At 38.9% G+C, this 15,874-nt stretch overlaps 1 protein-coding gene across 1 annotated transcript in view; it reads left to right on the forward strand.

The window, feature by feature from the left end:
• Positions 1-15,874, forward strand: part of RYR3 (ryanodine receptor 3) — a 579,223-nt gene that overhangs the window by 522,609 nt on the left and 40,740 nt on the right. The window contains exons 82-92 of the mRNA XM_027869916.1: positions 234-310; positions 2,204-2,277; positions 2,536-2,553; positions 2,980-3,060; positions 3,512-3,600; positions 4,419-4,547; positions 5,921-6,025; positions 10,651-10,732; positions 11,565-12,892; positions 13,561-13,619; positions 14,617-14,788. Of these exons, the coding sequence (XP_027725717.1) occupies positions 234-310; positions 2,204-2,277; positions 2,536-2,553; positions 2,980-3,060; positions 3,512-3,600; positions 4,419-4,547; positions 5,921-6,025; positions 10,651-10,732; positions 11,565-12,892; positions 13,561-13,619; positions 14,617-14,788 (2,214 nt within the window). The remainder of the gene's footprint in view (positions 1-233; positions 311-2,203; positions 2,278-2,535; positions 2,554-2,979; positions 3,061-3,511; positions 3,601-4,418; positions 4,548-5,920; positions 6,026-10,650; positions 10,733-11,564; positions 12,893-13,560; positions 13,620-14,616; positions 14,789-15,874) is intronic.

The raw sequence follows: 15,874 nt of genomic DNA on the forward strand, positions 1-15,874 counted from the left end.
TTGCACTTAAATGTTCTTTTGGTGAATGGATCCCTTCATTGACTACAGAACAAGGTAAGATCTTACTATTCAAGGTGCTATATAAACAAGAAATATTCTTCCAGAGTAAAATACTCTCCACCTGTGTGGCTGAGAGTTTGTCATTTCTTCAAAAAAAAAAATCTGAGACAGCCAATAATACATGATATAAAAATATTCATTGCTTTTCTCTTTGAAATGTATCTCCCATGCAGAAAATGCTGGACTACCTGAAGGAGAAAAAGGATGCTGGATTCTTTCAAAGCCTCTCTGGCCTTATGCAATCTTGCAGGTAAATGTAGGAAGTATAATTATGACATTTCCCCTAACTCCAGTCTACTCAAGTAATCAAGACCACAGAAGGGGCAAATTATTAGGAGATTGTTGTGAAAGAGGAATATATATTTTAGAACATTTTGGAGAAGTTTTAAAGGTGATTCCCATAGCCTTCTGATCACTTTTCAAACATCATTTAATTTCCATATTTGTCTTCATTAGGCTTAACCACATTTCCCCATCCTCTAGGCTTCATCTCTTTTTTTTTAAATCTTCCCTTCAGAGATCAAGGGAGCATGTGCAGAAACACTAGACAGATTTCAATGAAAGCCAAATCTAAAGTGAGTGGAAAAGTCAGAAAATTAGATTAAACTTCCCATTAAGATGCCTGGCTAGCTTTCCACTGGACTTTGCACAGCTACAATGTGGGCTAGTGCTGTTTTTTCAAAGTTGTATAAATATTGACATCATCTACCCCTGAAAGTGAAACAGATGATAGCTTTTGTATTATTGAGGAAGCCCATGACAGCAGTTTTATTCACCCAGTGGAAAAAAGAAAGATGAGTTGTATACAAAGTGTGGTCAATATGGCCTCTGCTACAAACCATATCTCTTAAAAATCTGTGTGCTTAGTAAGGAGACCAGTCAGACTTGAAAATAAATTTGAATTATTAAGTGAGACTAAGTTGAAATTATTGCCAGAAAATTCTCTTGGCCTCACATAAGAGATGCCTATACTAGATGTCATTGTGAAAGTAAGGATAAGTGATAACAAGTGCTGGAACTGGAGAATCAGCAGGAGAAGAAGGAAGTAAAGCAGATGATTCTGTCTTAGCACAGTCTCAGCAGTGTGTGGTCAAGATGTGGTCATAGCAGTATAACTCATTCCACAGTCTGTTGACATTTTGAAGAATTCCTACCTGAAGAGTTCAGTAATTGTAAAAGCATATGGCAAATGTGTCCTTGTGAGAGGAAAACTCAGAGAGAAAGTAATCATCCTACTCAGCTGTCTGTAGCATCCCTACCTGTGCCAGTTCTATTTGGTTTTTCCTAGAATTTGAGATGAGATAACCTCTAACTCTATTACATAGAGTTTCTCTATTTAGTGGCAAAAATCAACCACAGTCAAAATGTATTTCTTGCCTACTTTAGTGCCCCAAGTAAATCCACCAACATAAGCAGAGGGTCATTCTGTTAAAGCCCCATCACTTAGAATGCTGGAGCTTCCAGTATTTCTCAGAGTTAAGATTGTGCCCATTCTACAATTTTTTATTGTCTCTACTAGTATTCAATCTAAATATTTCACAAAATACAGAATGTGATAGTTATCAAAGAGTAATTTTTTAAAACCTTCATCCATCAGAAATAAAGTGAATACAAACTAGAATAAGAATTAACTTATGGAACTGTGTTTTCTTCAAACAGAAATTTCAGCAATTGTCTTTTAAGTACACTACATGTTATTAATGCTAGGGAGATACAAAATTAGACAAAACTGTCCACACAGAGAACTAGCTTGTAATGATCCAAATGTGTCATGAGACAATATCCTTAGGCACAACACTGAGATTCCAACTCAGTATCTCTGAATCACAGTTTAGCTCGTTAAACTGTTTGTATATAGTGAAGAACAGCATGGGACAGTAGAAAATGCTGAAGTTAGAGTCAGAGGATCCACATTCATTAATAGCTTCACTGGTGATCTTGGGCACATTTCTCAGACCAAGATTTCCTCATCTATAAAAGGAATGGCTTGGTCTAGATAACTTCTAAGGGTCTTCCAACTCTTACCCTATGAGAATATAATCCTATGACAGGATATGCTTAGTTGATAGATATATAGTATATAGAAATGCCTTTCCTCAACACTGTTCTTACTCACCATTTTTTTTTCTCTCTCTCTTTAAAGTGTCCTTGATCTGAATGCATTTGAGAGGCAGAACAAAGCTGAAGGCCTGGGAATGGTTACTGAAGAAGGAACACGTATGTAATAATGAAAACCACCTATTCAATTCAAAGGATTCAAACCTTAATCCCTTCTGATTAAAGCTCCCTCTTACCATTTATTTGTTTTAACAAGAAAAGGCCAAATCTGTTTCAAGATAATATTTCTATAGGTAATCTTGTTAAAGTGTGCACCTGGGACAGACTTCTGTTTTTACTATAGGGAGTTTCACCATAATGATTATGTTGCTTTTGGTTTTCTTATCTTGTATTCTTTTTGTTTTTTCTCATCCCCAGTCATCGTTCGGGAGCGTGGTAAGTTTGAGTTTTTGGCTTGAGTAGTTACCATATGTTGTGAATGCTGAAAGAGATCATTTTTAATTACATCTTTCCAGATTCAATTTAGTCACAGTGGGTGGCTGGGAAGGTTTGCTCAGCAATTTAATAAACATATTCCATCTATGAGACATGGGTTATAGACAGTGAGACATTTGCTACCACTACCTTAGTTGTTTTTATTATAAAACATGCATCATGTTACTAAATATTTTGAATTTTCTGGGGTGTTTTTGTTCTGTGGTCCCATCTTCATTTTAATTTAATTGGATTTACCCAAATATCAGAACATTAGGGAATAACATTTTATGTAGGTCCCAATTTTTTCTTATAACTATTTGCATTGAAAGATCCTCTTCATTGACTGCCAAACAGTGCTCACAGATGATCTCATGTATTTTCAAGGTGAAAAGGTACTCCAGAATCATGAGTTTACCTGTGATCTCTTCAGATTCCTGCAGCTGCTTTGTGAAGGTCATAACAGTGGTAAGTCAGTAAATTAAATCCTCATGGGAAAAACAGAGCACAGAGAAAAACCTAGCACAGTATACTTTATTTAAAACTTCCTATTATGAACATAAGAACTCATGTGGATCTGCCTCTCAGTGAGGAATCCTATAAAGGGAAAGCAAGTTTAAGTGATCCATAGCTAAAGGGAATTGATTCAACACCTGTCAGGGTAGGAAGTTGTTTCCAGAATTCAAACTATGTAATCCAAACAACTATCTCTCCTTAGTGCCCTTTATTTTTATTCGTCCTTTCTTAATGAAAAGAACTGTCTTCAGGGTAAGGACAGATTAGCTTGTGAGCTCTTCAATGTCTTTTAAAAATAAATGTCAGTGCCTTTAAGATTATATAGATAATGTATTTCCACTTAGCCCAGCGAGGAAAGTAGCCAGAGTGGGGCAGCACTCATTCTCGGGGATGGTTCTTTCAGACTTTCAGAACTTCCTTCGCACTCAAATGGGCAACACCACCACTGTGAATATCATCATCAGCACTGTTGACTACCTCCTACGTCTTCAGGTAAGCAAGGAGATTCTTGGCCAGAACTCTAGAGTTTGTAGCCATTTTCCCCAGAAGCTGAGGGTGAGGCTGAAACATCAAGGTACCAGAGATGGGACAGCATTCGTCAGAAATATATTACAAAGGAAATATTCAGTCTCTAGCTATACAGATGTAGTGAATAGAGAGGCTGAGGCAATATTCCAGATGATTCAGACTTCTTAAGCATATACTTTAGGAGGAAGTCAAAATCTGTATTATCCATTATGCATACAAATGTCCAGTTCTTTTCCATTCTTCATTTCTCTTCACTCATATTAATCTAGATTTAATGAGCAGCAGTTGTAAAATAACTGGGGCAGAGAAGGTTTAAGGGATAGTGAAGGGGAAAAAATTTTAGTATAGGACAGATAGGTGAGTGGAATTTTGTGAATAAAATGAATGTAAAGAATTTTAGTGAAGGTCATGGAGTTTACCATGTCTAAGGAAAATCCCATAAAAATAAAAAAAGGAGCAAACAATAAAACTTCCTAGGGAAAATGAAAAAGTAATCCTTTCTGATCTTCACTTTGCATTTTTTCATTATTGTCTAAATGGTTTCTAAGAAGAGCTGCTTATAACCACTTAGCTCTAGCTAGGCCCTCTGCTCTTCCTTAGAGAGGGGCATTTAAGCTTGGGAGATGTTAGCCATCTGGAGTCTCTGTATCTTTTTGTGGGGTCCCAAGGTAGTGCCAGGGCTGAACAGAAATAGGAAGTTAGGAAACTCCCCTGCACCATTATGTTACACTTAGTTTGGCTGTAAGGGATAAAAAAAATTAACTTATCTTGTTTGTTTGTAGGAATCAATCAGTGACTTCTATTGGTACTATTCAGGGAAGGACATCATTGATGAATCTGGACAGCGAAACTTCTCCAAAGCTTTAGCTGTGACCAAACAGATTTTCAATTCCCTCACAGAATACATCCAGGTAACATATTACTGAGCCCATGATTATAAACATGTTGCACTTCCTATGTCACACATGCATAAATGATGGGCATATACATTTTTATGGTGTATAGAATAAAACACTAAGTAATCTGGATCATTTTACTCCCTCATTGTGTGTCTTAGAGCAAGCCATCAAGCCGCTCTGGGCTTCTAGTTCTCATTGAGGAAAAAATAACTCCCTCATAATTCACCCTTTAAATCTTAAGATTGTGGGGCAGCTAAGTGGCACAGTGGATAGAGCACCAGCCCTGGAGTCAGGAGGACCTGAGTTCAAATTCGGTCTCAGACACATAAAACTCACTAGCAAGTCACTTAACCTCAATTGCCTTGCCAAAAACAAAACAAAAAAAAATCTTAAGATTATTGCCTAAAATCATAAGATCAAAACTAAAATGCTTAAGACCTTTTGAATTATTAAAAGATGGGCTCTAGATAGTTATTTTGAAGCACATAAGTTGTATGTAGAAAACATTAAAACTTACAGGGTAGATTTTGGGTTTAGTGCCTAGATCCTACACAGAGAATCATGCCATGTAGAGAACCTGACATTTCCTGAAAAAGCCTAGCAAAATGTATAAAGGTAGAGTAGCTTCAATCTGGTATTACTATTTTAAGTAGGTTTTTAATACATCTGTGTTATATATCAAATGAACTTTTCCTAAAACAAAATTGAGTCTTCAACCCCTAATTATTAGTACCAGGTGATGTCTTAGAGAAGACTTATCATAAGTGTCACTCATTCAACAAATAATTGCAGAACACAAACCATGTGTATAGAAATTTTGTTAGGCTTTGTGAAAGATATAAATCAGTATAACATCCCTGCCTTCAAGTCAAGTAGAGGAGATGTGTGAAAAGATGACTAATAGTAACAAGACAAGAGGTATTACAAAGCAGTCTATAATCAAGTTCTGAATCAGTGTCATAAATAACAAACACCTGTTTGTTTCAGTTCAGAGAAGAGAGAGGTCACTGAGAACTAAAATGGACAGTGAAGGTGTCATCGAGGAGGCAGACCTTGAGTTGAGTTAATTAAGAAGGGTAGGATCAGGATGAGGAAAGAGGGCATTCCAGGCAGCAGGAACGATCTAGGGGAAAGGTATAGAGGTAGGTATATAGCATATCCAAAGGAAACAGAATAGGCTAGATTACCTGTGTGGTTTCTTTTACACAAACAGTTCTGGTTCAGAAAATATCATGATATACTTAAGGAAAATTGTCTAAGTTATGAAAAATGATTTTTAAATTACAGAATGGTAAACTAAACAGGAGACTTTGAGATTTTTATAGGCAGACTAGGATTTGGAGTATGACTTGACTTTTACGTGATAGTTGTTCTTGTTTCCATAGGGCCCTTGCATTGGAAACCAGCAGAGCCTGGCTCATAGCAGATTGTGGGATGCAGTTGTTGGCTTCCTTCACGTGTTTGCTAACATGCAGATGAAACTTTCTCAGGTAACAGCCCCCATAACCGCAGTGTATCATAGTGTGTGAAATCATATCATATACAGGTCAAGCCCAGAAACTTATTTTCACTGTAAATAAGAATAGATGGGCAGATAGGTGGGGTGGCCCTGTGGAGCACTCTTGACTCTTATCTTGAAACTAAGGACTAAATAAAGTTGGAATGCTCAGCAAAAATCATTAGTATCATTTAACTCTTTTTGCATGGGATGCTTTTTAATTCCCTCAAGCACTCAACAAATCCATGTTTCCTAATTGCCTTGGTACTTTATTTTCCTAACCTCAGTCCTTCTTACTTCCTAGTAACTAATTCCTCATTTGAACTTTTATAAGCACTTTAAATCAGTGCCATCCAATGTCAGGTCTTTTTGATTTTCCATCTCTCACTTACTCCCTCACCATTCCCTTCTTCTTTTATGCATCTGACAAAATGAATCAAGATTGCTCAAAATATTTATTGTTTTAAATAAATATAGCTTGTGTAGTGGTAGATTTTCTCTCTCCATGGCAACATATAACAGAGAACCTCAGCATGTTTCAAGATGATTAGAGAATTTGTAGAATTACTTTAAATAATGTGTGTCCAAAATGTGCATGACTGACACACCTACCTTTAGCCTCCTGGAATGTCCTCTTTTGCCCTCTTATTTTTCCCTGTTTGACGTTGGGCTTGTGAAAGAGAAGTGACTGTGAGGGCACTGAATTGACTTGTCTGTATCAATTACTGTGATATCTATTTGCACCTATCTTAGAGAATAATCAGGGAAGTCCCTCTATTGCCCTATCACTAATTACACTAATTTTTTTTGTTTTGTTTTGTTTTTTGTAAACAGCATAGGGCCCAACAGATGGCCTTCTGAAGGGAAATGTATTTGAAGGAAATGTAGTCCATGATACATTTCACATATTTCAGAGGCGTATTCTCCTAATAAAGTAAATAATTGCTTTGTCAGAGTAAAACTAGAACTCTTAGCAGCCAATAAGCTTTTATTTAGCACCTATTGAAGGCCAGACACTATGCTCAGTACTGGGGATACAAAAAAAGGTGAAAAAATAGTCTTTGTTTCAAGGAGCTCAGTCTGATGGGGAAGACAATATGCAAATAACTGTGTTGTTGTTTAGTCATTTTTCGGTCATGTCGGACTCTTCATGACTCCATTTGGGGTTTTCTTGGCAAACATACTGGAATGGTTTGTCATTTCCTTCTCTAGCTCATTTTACAGATTAGGAAACTTAGGCAAACAGGGTTGAGTGCCTTGGCCATGGTCACACAGCTAGTAAGTGTCTGATTTGAACTCAGGAAAAGAAGTCTTCCTGACTGCAAGGCCCAGCACTTTATCCACTGCACCATCTATCTGCTCTAAATAACTGTACAAACAAGATATATGCAGGATAAACTTGAAATAATTATAAGAAGGAAGGTACTAACATTAAGGAAGATCTGGAAATACTTTCTATAGAAGGTACAATTTTAGCTGGTACTTGAAGCCCTGGAAGCCAAGAGGTGGAAATGAGGAAGGAGGACACACAAAGCATGAGGGAAAGCTATTAAAAATACCTTGAGTTAAGAGATGGAGTGTCTTGTTTAAGAAACAGCAAGAAGGCCAGTCACTGGATTTGAGAGCACCTAAATATAAGAAGTAAGAAGACTGGAAAGGTAGGGAGGACTACAGGTTATGAAGGACTTTTAAAGCTAAACAAATGATTCTATATTTGATCCTGGAGGTAATAGGGAGCCACTAGAGTTTATTCAGTGTGTATGGAGAAGGAATGATGATGGGATTATCTATCTGCTGGATATTATAGGAGGGATGGGATCAAGGGCATATTAGAAGGGTTGATCTTAAATAAATGGTCAACCCTTCAGAGAGTGGAATAAAAGAGAGAATGAGATGTTAAAGGATTTTGAGGTGTAGAGAAATGGGAAGAAGAGGGAGTTTATGGCAAATGTCTTTATTTTCTTGTACAGTATGAGGTAAACTTCTTAGCTGAGAAAGAGTGAGGAGGAAATAGCATGGTAAGCTTAAGGAAAGAGAAGGTTTAGATTAGGCTCTATGAAAAATGGCATAGAGCATCAATTAGAGATGAGTAAAAGGACTGTCTTAATATGTTCAGTACCTGGTTGAGACTGGATAACATAAATGTGTAGTGCACCCAATCAGTTCTATTTTATGATTTCCTCCAGGTCTATTCAACAGCATGTGAACTTGAACAAGGGATTCAAGAGCACAGGATGATATAAAGTTGAACCGGTTAACTATAGAATTGAGATTGCAAAGAAAGTAATGGTAGAATAGTGGCCTAGTAATGAAGAATAGAGGGCTTATTGAGGACAAAGAATGCTCTTAGGAGGATTGAGGTATATAGAGAGCAATGTAAATTTATGATAAGGTAAAAGGATTTTAGCTTTTGCATCTTGAAGGGAAATTAATTGTGGATGCTAGCAAGATCAAGGTATGACCATTCCCTGTGTGTAGCTGAAGTGGGATGGAGGAATAAGTCATAGGAGTTGAAGAGACTGAGAAACTGGAAGGTTGCAATGTTTGAGGGGATATCAACATAGACATTGAAGCCCCTTAGAATAAGGGCAGAGCAACTAGATGGAGCAGTGGATAGAGTGTAAGACCTGGAGTCAGGAAGAACTGAGTTCAGATGTGTCCTCAGACACTTAATAGCTGTGTGACCCTGGGTAAGTTACTTAATCTGGTTTGCCTCAGTTTCCTCATGTGTAAAATGAGCTGGAGAAGGAAATGGCAAACCACTCCAGTATCTTTGCCAAGAAAACCCCAAATGTGGTCATGAAGAGTCAGACACAACTGAACAAAAAACAAACAAAAAGAATAAGGGCAGGAGTTGAAATGGAAAGGAAGACAGTGAGCCCAGGAGCTAATCTCCTTAAGGAAGGAGGAAGAATATTTTCCTTTGAGGGCTGATATATAACTGCTACTCTAATTGTGATTGATAAATTGGTGATAAATTTGAATGGAGTGAACCTCAAAGAATCAGAAGGTTTCTAAGTAGCAGTGAAGAGTTGTTATTTGTCCTTTGTTCTTAAAGGGGACCATGACATTAGGAAGGTGATGCCATGGTGAATTGTATTTAAGTGAAGGAGGGCTGTGGAAAGTCACCAGCCTCACTTTCGCCTTCAGAGCCATCTGGGCCCAGTGGCAAGATATAGATCAGGATGACTGGAGATGGCCCCAAATGCAGTGGGAGACCTTGGCCTTTTCAAATTAAGGTCTTTCCCAGGCCTCAGTTTGACTGAGGCAATGCCCATTTAGTGATTAAGACTAGGTTAAAAAATGAGACTGAGAATGGCCTCTTTTACCTAGTCAAAAAAAAAAATCAATAAGGGAGGGGAAGATCCTCAGGGTTTCTGACCAAAACAGAAACAGTTGCCATTTACATTCACTCTGAGCCATCAGCACCTAAACAATAACTAGGTAAGGCTTGGGCTGGGACCTATTGTTGGCCAATCCATGAGAGCCCATTTGAGTTTAAGACCTGGTCCTTAAGAAATAAATCTAGCATAAACCTCAAGATGTCTTGGGAGGTTTCACTGCTCAAAATTTACGTTCCTTTGGGCAGATCACCTACAGGTAAGGGTATTATACTCTATGTGGACAGAGAGAGAGGAAGGAGGAGAGAAGAGAAGAGCTGAGGAGGAAAAAGCTGTGTTGACCAACTGGAACTGGCCAATTGGTTCCCCAGTGGGGCAGCTGGTACTACTCACAGGTTGTTGCTTGTCCTTTGTTCTCAAAAAGGACCATGACATCAGGAAGGTGATGCCATGACTTTCAGGCAAATTGGCTTTAAATGAGGGAGGGCTGTGCAAAGTCACCATTCTCACTTTCTCTGGAGCCATCTCAGCCCAGTGGCAAGATATACATCAGGACAACTGGAGATGGCCCCAGTGGTGAGAAGTAAGGAGTATTCTGTCACCCTGCCTAAGAACAATACTGGGAGTTGGTATGAGACTTCTAGAAAGGGTGATTAGGGTTGCTTTATCACTGGGGTGGGAGACAGATCAGAAGAGGTCCAGAAGGAAGGGAATTTTGTGAACTATGTAATGGGAGTTCCATAGGGCACCGTGGAAAGGGCAGGTAGAGCTGGAGTGAGACATGAGAGGAAGAGGGTTGAGGTGAATGGAGATGAGACATTGGGAAGTTGGGGTTAGGGAGGGGCATGGTTTATATTTGGACACCTGGTGATACATCTTTTTTTATGTATTGGAAGTGGAAGACTAGGGAGAATTTGTAACTCATAGGGGTTTTAAACTGCAAGAGGACACCAGTGGCCTGCCTCACATTTATCTCAGGTGTTGGAATGTTCTTTTAGGTTGGCTTAATATTTTACATTAGCTTTGCTATGTCTGACAAAGGAAAGGCAAGAAGCCATTTGTATGATGTCCATATTCTGATATATTTAAATATGCCATGTTCTAATAGGTTTCACCATGCTGTGTCAGTGATACTTTATCTTCTCTAATACTAGTTTGTTCTTGGGGGCCTGGGGAGACTTAAGCCAGTTACCCCAAAGCATAGTATGCTTGCTCATTGCTCTCTGTTTTGTTAAGGGATCACTTAATGCATGGATGTCTCCTGTTATTGTTCTAGGATTCCAGTCAGATCAAGTTGCTGAAAGAACTCTTAGATCTCTTACAGGACATGGTGGTGATGCTCCTATCCCTCCTGGAAGGTGAGGCTGTTTGGCAGAATTATAAATTCATAGCTGCGTATTTTCTTGGTTGAGTGATTGTACTAGTCTCATTGATTTTTCAGATTTTCCTTCTGGCAGGTCTTTCAAATCAAGCTTAATAACAAATATTGGAAAGACATAATCTGAAGAAAATGAAATGAGAATAGATGAATAAGTGGGGGGAAGCGGGGAAGGAAAGAAGACTAAAGCCAACCAATTTCTGCCAATAGGAAATACATAAACATCTACAGGAAAAAACACCAATCTTTGTTCCCTTTCCTTTCTTATTTTTTTTCAGCTAGACTTCTATAACCTTTGTAACCATGCCATATAATAGGGAACTATCTTAGGCTTCAAGGGGATGGTAATAGTATCACTTATGCTTCTGTACTCCTCTGATACAGTTGCTCTGGCACTATGCCAAAGGAGAAGGCATGCCATAGATACCATGCTACTCCATTTCATTTATTTTTTTCTTTTATTGCTGCTATCTCCCTTGTTTCTTAGTAAATCATCTTTTCTTGCTTTGATTTACTCTCACATATTTCCATATTTTACTACCAGCATACAGTTTAGTGCACAATCAGGTAATTGACCCCAATTGGCCTCCAAGTTTTCTGAAAATATATAGCTTGTTAGAGGGGCAATGTAGCATGTTGGAAAGAAGCAGTGTTTATACTGACATATGAGAGCTGATTTTTAAATTTCATTGTAAGGAAAAATATTTATAGCACCATATGAATGTGAATAGTTAATTTTTACCTGGTTGGTTCTGCCATGATTCAAGTACAACAATATATGTGTGTGTGTACCTGTTTATCTTGCCTCACAGGGAATGTTGTAAATGGAACCATTGGCAAGCAGATGGTTGACACCCTTGTGGAGTCATCTACCAATGTAGAAATGATCTTGAAATTCTTTGACATGTTCCTGAAACTGAAGGACTTAACCAATTCAGATGCCTTCAAAGAATATGACCAAGATGGAAAAGGAATTATCTCCAAGAAAGAATTCCAGAAAGCTATGGAAGGGCAGAAACAGTATCCCCAGTCAGAGATTGAGTTCCTCCTCTCCTGTGCAGAGGCTGATGAAAATGACATGTTTAATTACATTGATTTTGTGGACAGATTCCATGAGCCAGCCAAGGACATTGGGTTTAATGTGGCTGTGTTACTAACCAATCTTTCAGAACATATGCCCAATGATTCCCGCCTGCAGTGTTTGCTGGATCCAGCTGAAAGTGTCCTGAATTACTTTGAACCATATCTGGGGCGCATCGAGATAATGGGTGGAGCCAAGAAAATTGAACGTGTTTATTTCGAGATCAGTGAGTCTAGCCGAACACAGTGGGAGAAACCACAGGTTAAAGAGTCCAAACGACAGTTTATCTTTGATGTTGTCAATGAAGGTGGGGAACAGGAAAAGATGGAATTATTTGTAAATTTCTGTGAAGACACAATCTTTGAAATGCAGCTGGCATCCCAAATCTCTGAACCTGACTCAGTTGAAAGGCCCGAAGAGGAGGAGGATGAAGGAGAATTTTCTTGTGTAGTAGAAGCTGAGGAGGATGACGAAGAAAACAAATCAGTGGAGTCTGCTTCTGCATTTGCCACAGCCTGTGTTTCAGTGAAGAAAAATGTGGCCAGTTTTCTGAAAATGGCCAGTCTGAGAAACCTCAAGAAGCAGTATAGGAAGGTGAAGAAAATGACTGTCAAAGAACTGGTTAAAGTGTTTTTCTCTTTCTTCTGGATGTTTTTTGTGGGATTGTTCGAATTGTTCTTCACCATTGTGTGGGGAATCTTTCAGATCCTCTGGAACACTGTGTTTGGGGGTGGCTTGGTAGAAGGAGCAAAGAACATCAGAGTAACCAAGATCCTTGGTGACATGCCTGACCCTACACAGTTTGGCATCCATGATGATGTTACAGAAGCAGAAAGGGCAGAAGCAACTGAGCAGAGCATCACAGCTGAACTTGTGCACTTTGTAAAGGGCGAGAAAGGAGAGGCTGATATCATGTCGGATCTCTTCGGGCTCCACACAAAGAAGGAGGGAGGCACGAAGCATGGTCCTGACCCAGGCCTTGGGGATCTCTCTGAGATCATTGGAAATGATGGGCCCCCCACATTAGAAAGCACAGTTCGGAAGAAAAGGAAAGCACAGGTAAGCATAATCCATTTCTCTCACCTTCTTCATCCCCAGAAGTGCTAATGTACCTCCCAGTAGCTACCTAAAGCCAGTAGCTAAATAAATCAACTATGTTTTAAATTGCACTGATCTTGGGATACTAAAACTCTGAGAACCTAAAGCATAGGGAGTTCCCACTGACCAGAGAGCTCTCATCATGCACCATGGTCTATGGGGCATACCTTGTATTCTCTAACCCTATCCCAGCCTCCATATGTTTGGTGGGAAGCCACATTTAGTTCTCATTGAATGCCAAAGTTTAAACACAGTGAATTTTGAAAAAAAGCAAGACACAGAAGGAGGCTTGTTACCATGAGATGGTACATCTGCAGTGACTTAGAAGATGCCTCTCTTTTAAAAAGCCATGGTTACTATAGTTGACTTAGGCTTTCAAGATATATTAACACATACAGGACCACATCCTCATGAGAGGAAAATGATTCATTTTTCACCTTGATGATATTGCTGATATCTTTCAGGTGAGATAATGTAGGTTAAGTGCTTCGTAAATCATATAGACTTTACTTATATGTGAACAATTGCTATTATTATTAATATAACATTCCTACTAGTATGGAAAACTAGGCAGCCAGAGAAAAAGGGAGGAAGTACGGTATCCTGTTTGACTGTTACTTTTTCTCTAGGCAGCAGAAATGAAAACCGAAAGTGAAAAAGAAGGAAAAGTCGAATCTGAGAAAGCAGAGTAAGTTCTGGTTGATGCCTTCTTGGTGTTTCCTCTTCTAGTTGCCATGGCTAATAACCAAGAAATTCGTTGCACATCCAAACCTCAGTGGTGAAAAATCAACTAGCATTTTTCCTAGGACTGAGCATCTCTCTGACTTTGATCTCTTCTTAATCATTTCCTCCTTTTCCACAACCTCCTCTTTTATCTTCCTAGTTGGTTTGACACACATACCCTTCCCCCTTCCTACAATCCCTTCTTACCTTTCTCTCCCTTAATATTTAGATAACTCCTTCCCCATCCTTCCATAAGAGTTTTGAAAATCAGATTTGGGAAACTTCTAATGCACCTAAATTAGTATCACTGTGGCTGTTGGTGCTGTTATGATGCTGTAGGAAAGTAGATATTCAAACCTGGGACACGTTTTCCTTTGTATTAGCTGTAATCATCATATTACATGCATTGTAAAGGCCTTAACTTCTCATTATATCTCATAACTTTCTTATCCCCAGTGGTTTAGCCCAAGAATGCACCTTGTGCACAGCACTTAGCAACTTCAGAAAAATATTTGAGAGAACCAAATACTAGATTAAGTGCAAAGTAAATGAGAGAAGGGTTTTTTTTTTAAAAAAAGGATGAAAAAAGGATGTAATAAATGACAACTTGAAATAAAAGAAAATGGTTATTTTTGAACCAGTATTCCTGAGAAGAGTCTGCATAACTACACAAATGAAGAACCATCTAAAATTAAAAGAGCCAATAAGCTGTACCAGAGTATCACCACACCATTCATTCATCATTCTTTCAATGACTATTTATTGAACACCTACCACGGGTGGTGCTGTGTGGGATAAAGAAATGTATAAAGCAGGGTTTCTGTCCTTAAGGACCTTACCTGTTTGTCTCCTTCCTACCTAACTTAAATTCTCTTTCTGTGTAGTTTTTCTCTCATTTGTGATCTTTCTGAGCCTGACATTCCTAGCTAATCTGAGCTAATTTTCTTATTACCCTTTTATAGTATGGAAGATGGAGAAAAGCAGGACACAGTCAAGGAGGAGCAGCAACAAGATGAAAATCTGGGTGGGGAAAGGACCAAGAAGAAGCGCCGTCATGGCCAAAAGGAGGAGAGGCCTGAAGCATTCATGGCCAATTTCTTCAAAGGCCTAGAAATCTATCAGACCAAAATGTTGGTAAGCACTTTACCCAACATACATAGTTTACACATGTTTCAAGTTGTATTCCTCATTCTTCTGGGTGTGAAGTGTCCAATGGAACCTCATTTTTGCTATTTGGTTACCCTTTCTTCCTTCTAACCACATTCATTCTCTTTCGGTTCCTCCCATTTTATCTTTCTCTTTTTTGCATTGGGGAAAGAAGAAAGGCAAGAAAAGGGAAAAATAGCAAGCAACTATCTTCCATGTCTGGCACATAATACTCATTTAATAAATGCTTGTTGGTGATTGATTTTTGTCTTTGGAACTCCATGCCTTTTTTGGCTTAATTTCTCTCCAGGAGGACAGAAAGTCTTCATATATATAATGCTTTCCCACATATTTGGAAAACCTTAATAGATGGAAAGAAATCCCCTTAGGTTGTGTTTCATTTGGAAATTGTCACCCAGAATGTTACATTTTGTTATGCAAAAATGTTATGAAGGTTCCAGGAGTGGGGAACTTGCGGTCTGTAAAGTTTGGATTCCATCAAAGTGCTGCACTTGAGGACCTAGAGGGTCACATGTGGCCTCGAGGCCACAGGTTCTGCACCCCTGGACTAGTCTATTAACACCAAGTTAGCTGATAATATAGCTGATCTATAGAATTCTCTACAACGCAACTAACCTTTATAATGTTGTAGTGATGGGAAAGTGCTTTTGAGCTCTGACTGGAGCTTCGAGGGGGCACATTTTCCCTGCCCATGCTACCAGTAACTATGTCTATTACCCTAAAGGAAACAGGGCTTTCTTTGGCTCTGAGCTACTACCATTCTATACTTTAGCTGTGACAGCTTCTTATGGAAAGCACTGCCAGGGTTTAAGCTGGGGAGGAAAATGAAGAAAGGAAGAAGAGAGGTGGGGACCCTGGCAACCAAAGCTTCCACTGGGAGAGGAGCTGGGGCCTGGGAAACAGCTTCGCTGGGTAGCAGCTTCAGCCTTCGTTCTCATGAGTAAGAATTATTCATTCATAAGCAAAGTATTCCCGACTTTTTGTATTTAATCATCATTTGCAATGACCACTTCACAGCAGAATATTTACCCACTGTCTGCCAGCAGCCTTGAA

The sequence above is a fragment of the Vombatus ursinus genome, unplaced genomic scaffold (assembly GCF_900497805.2).
Source record: "Vombatus ursinus unplaced genomic scaffold, bare-nosed wombat genome assembly UNPS02014794.1, whole genome shotgun sequence".
NCBI lineage: Eukaryota > Metazoa > Chordata > Mammalia > Diprotodontia > Vombatidae > Vombatus > Vombatus ursinus.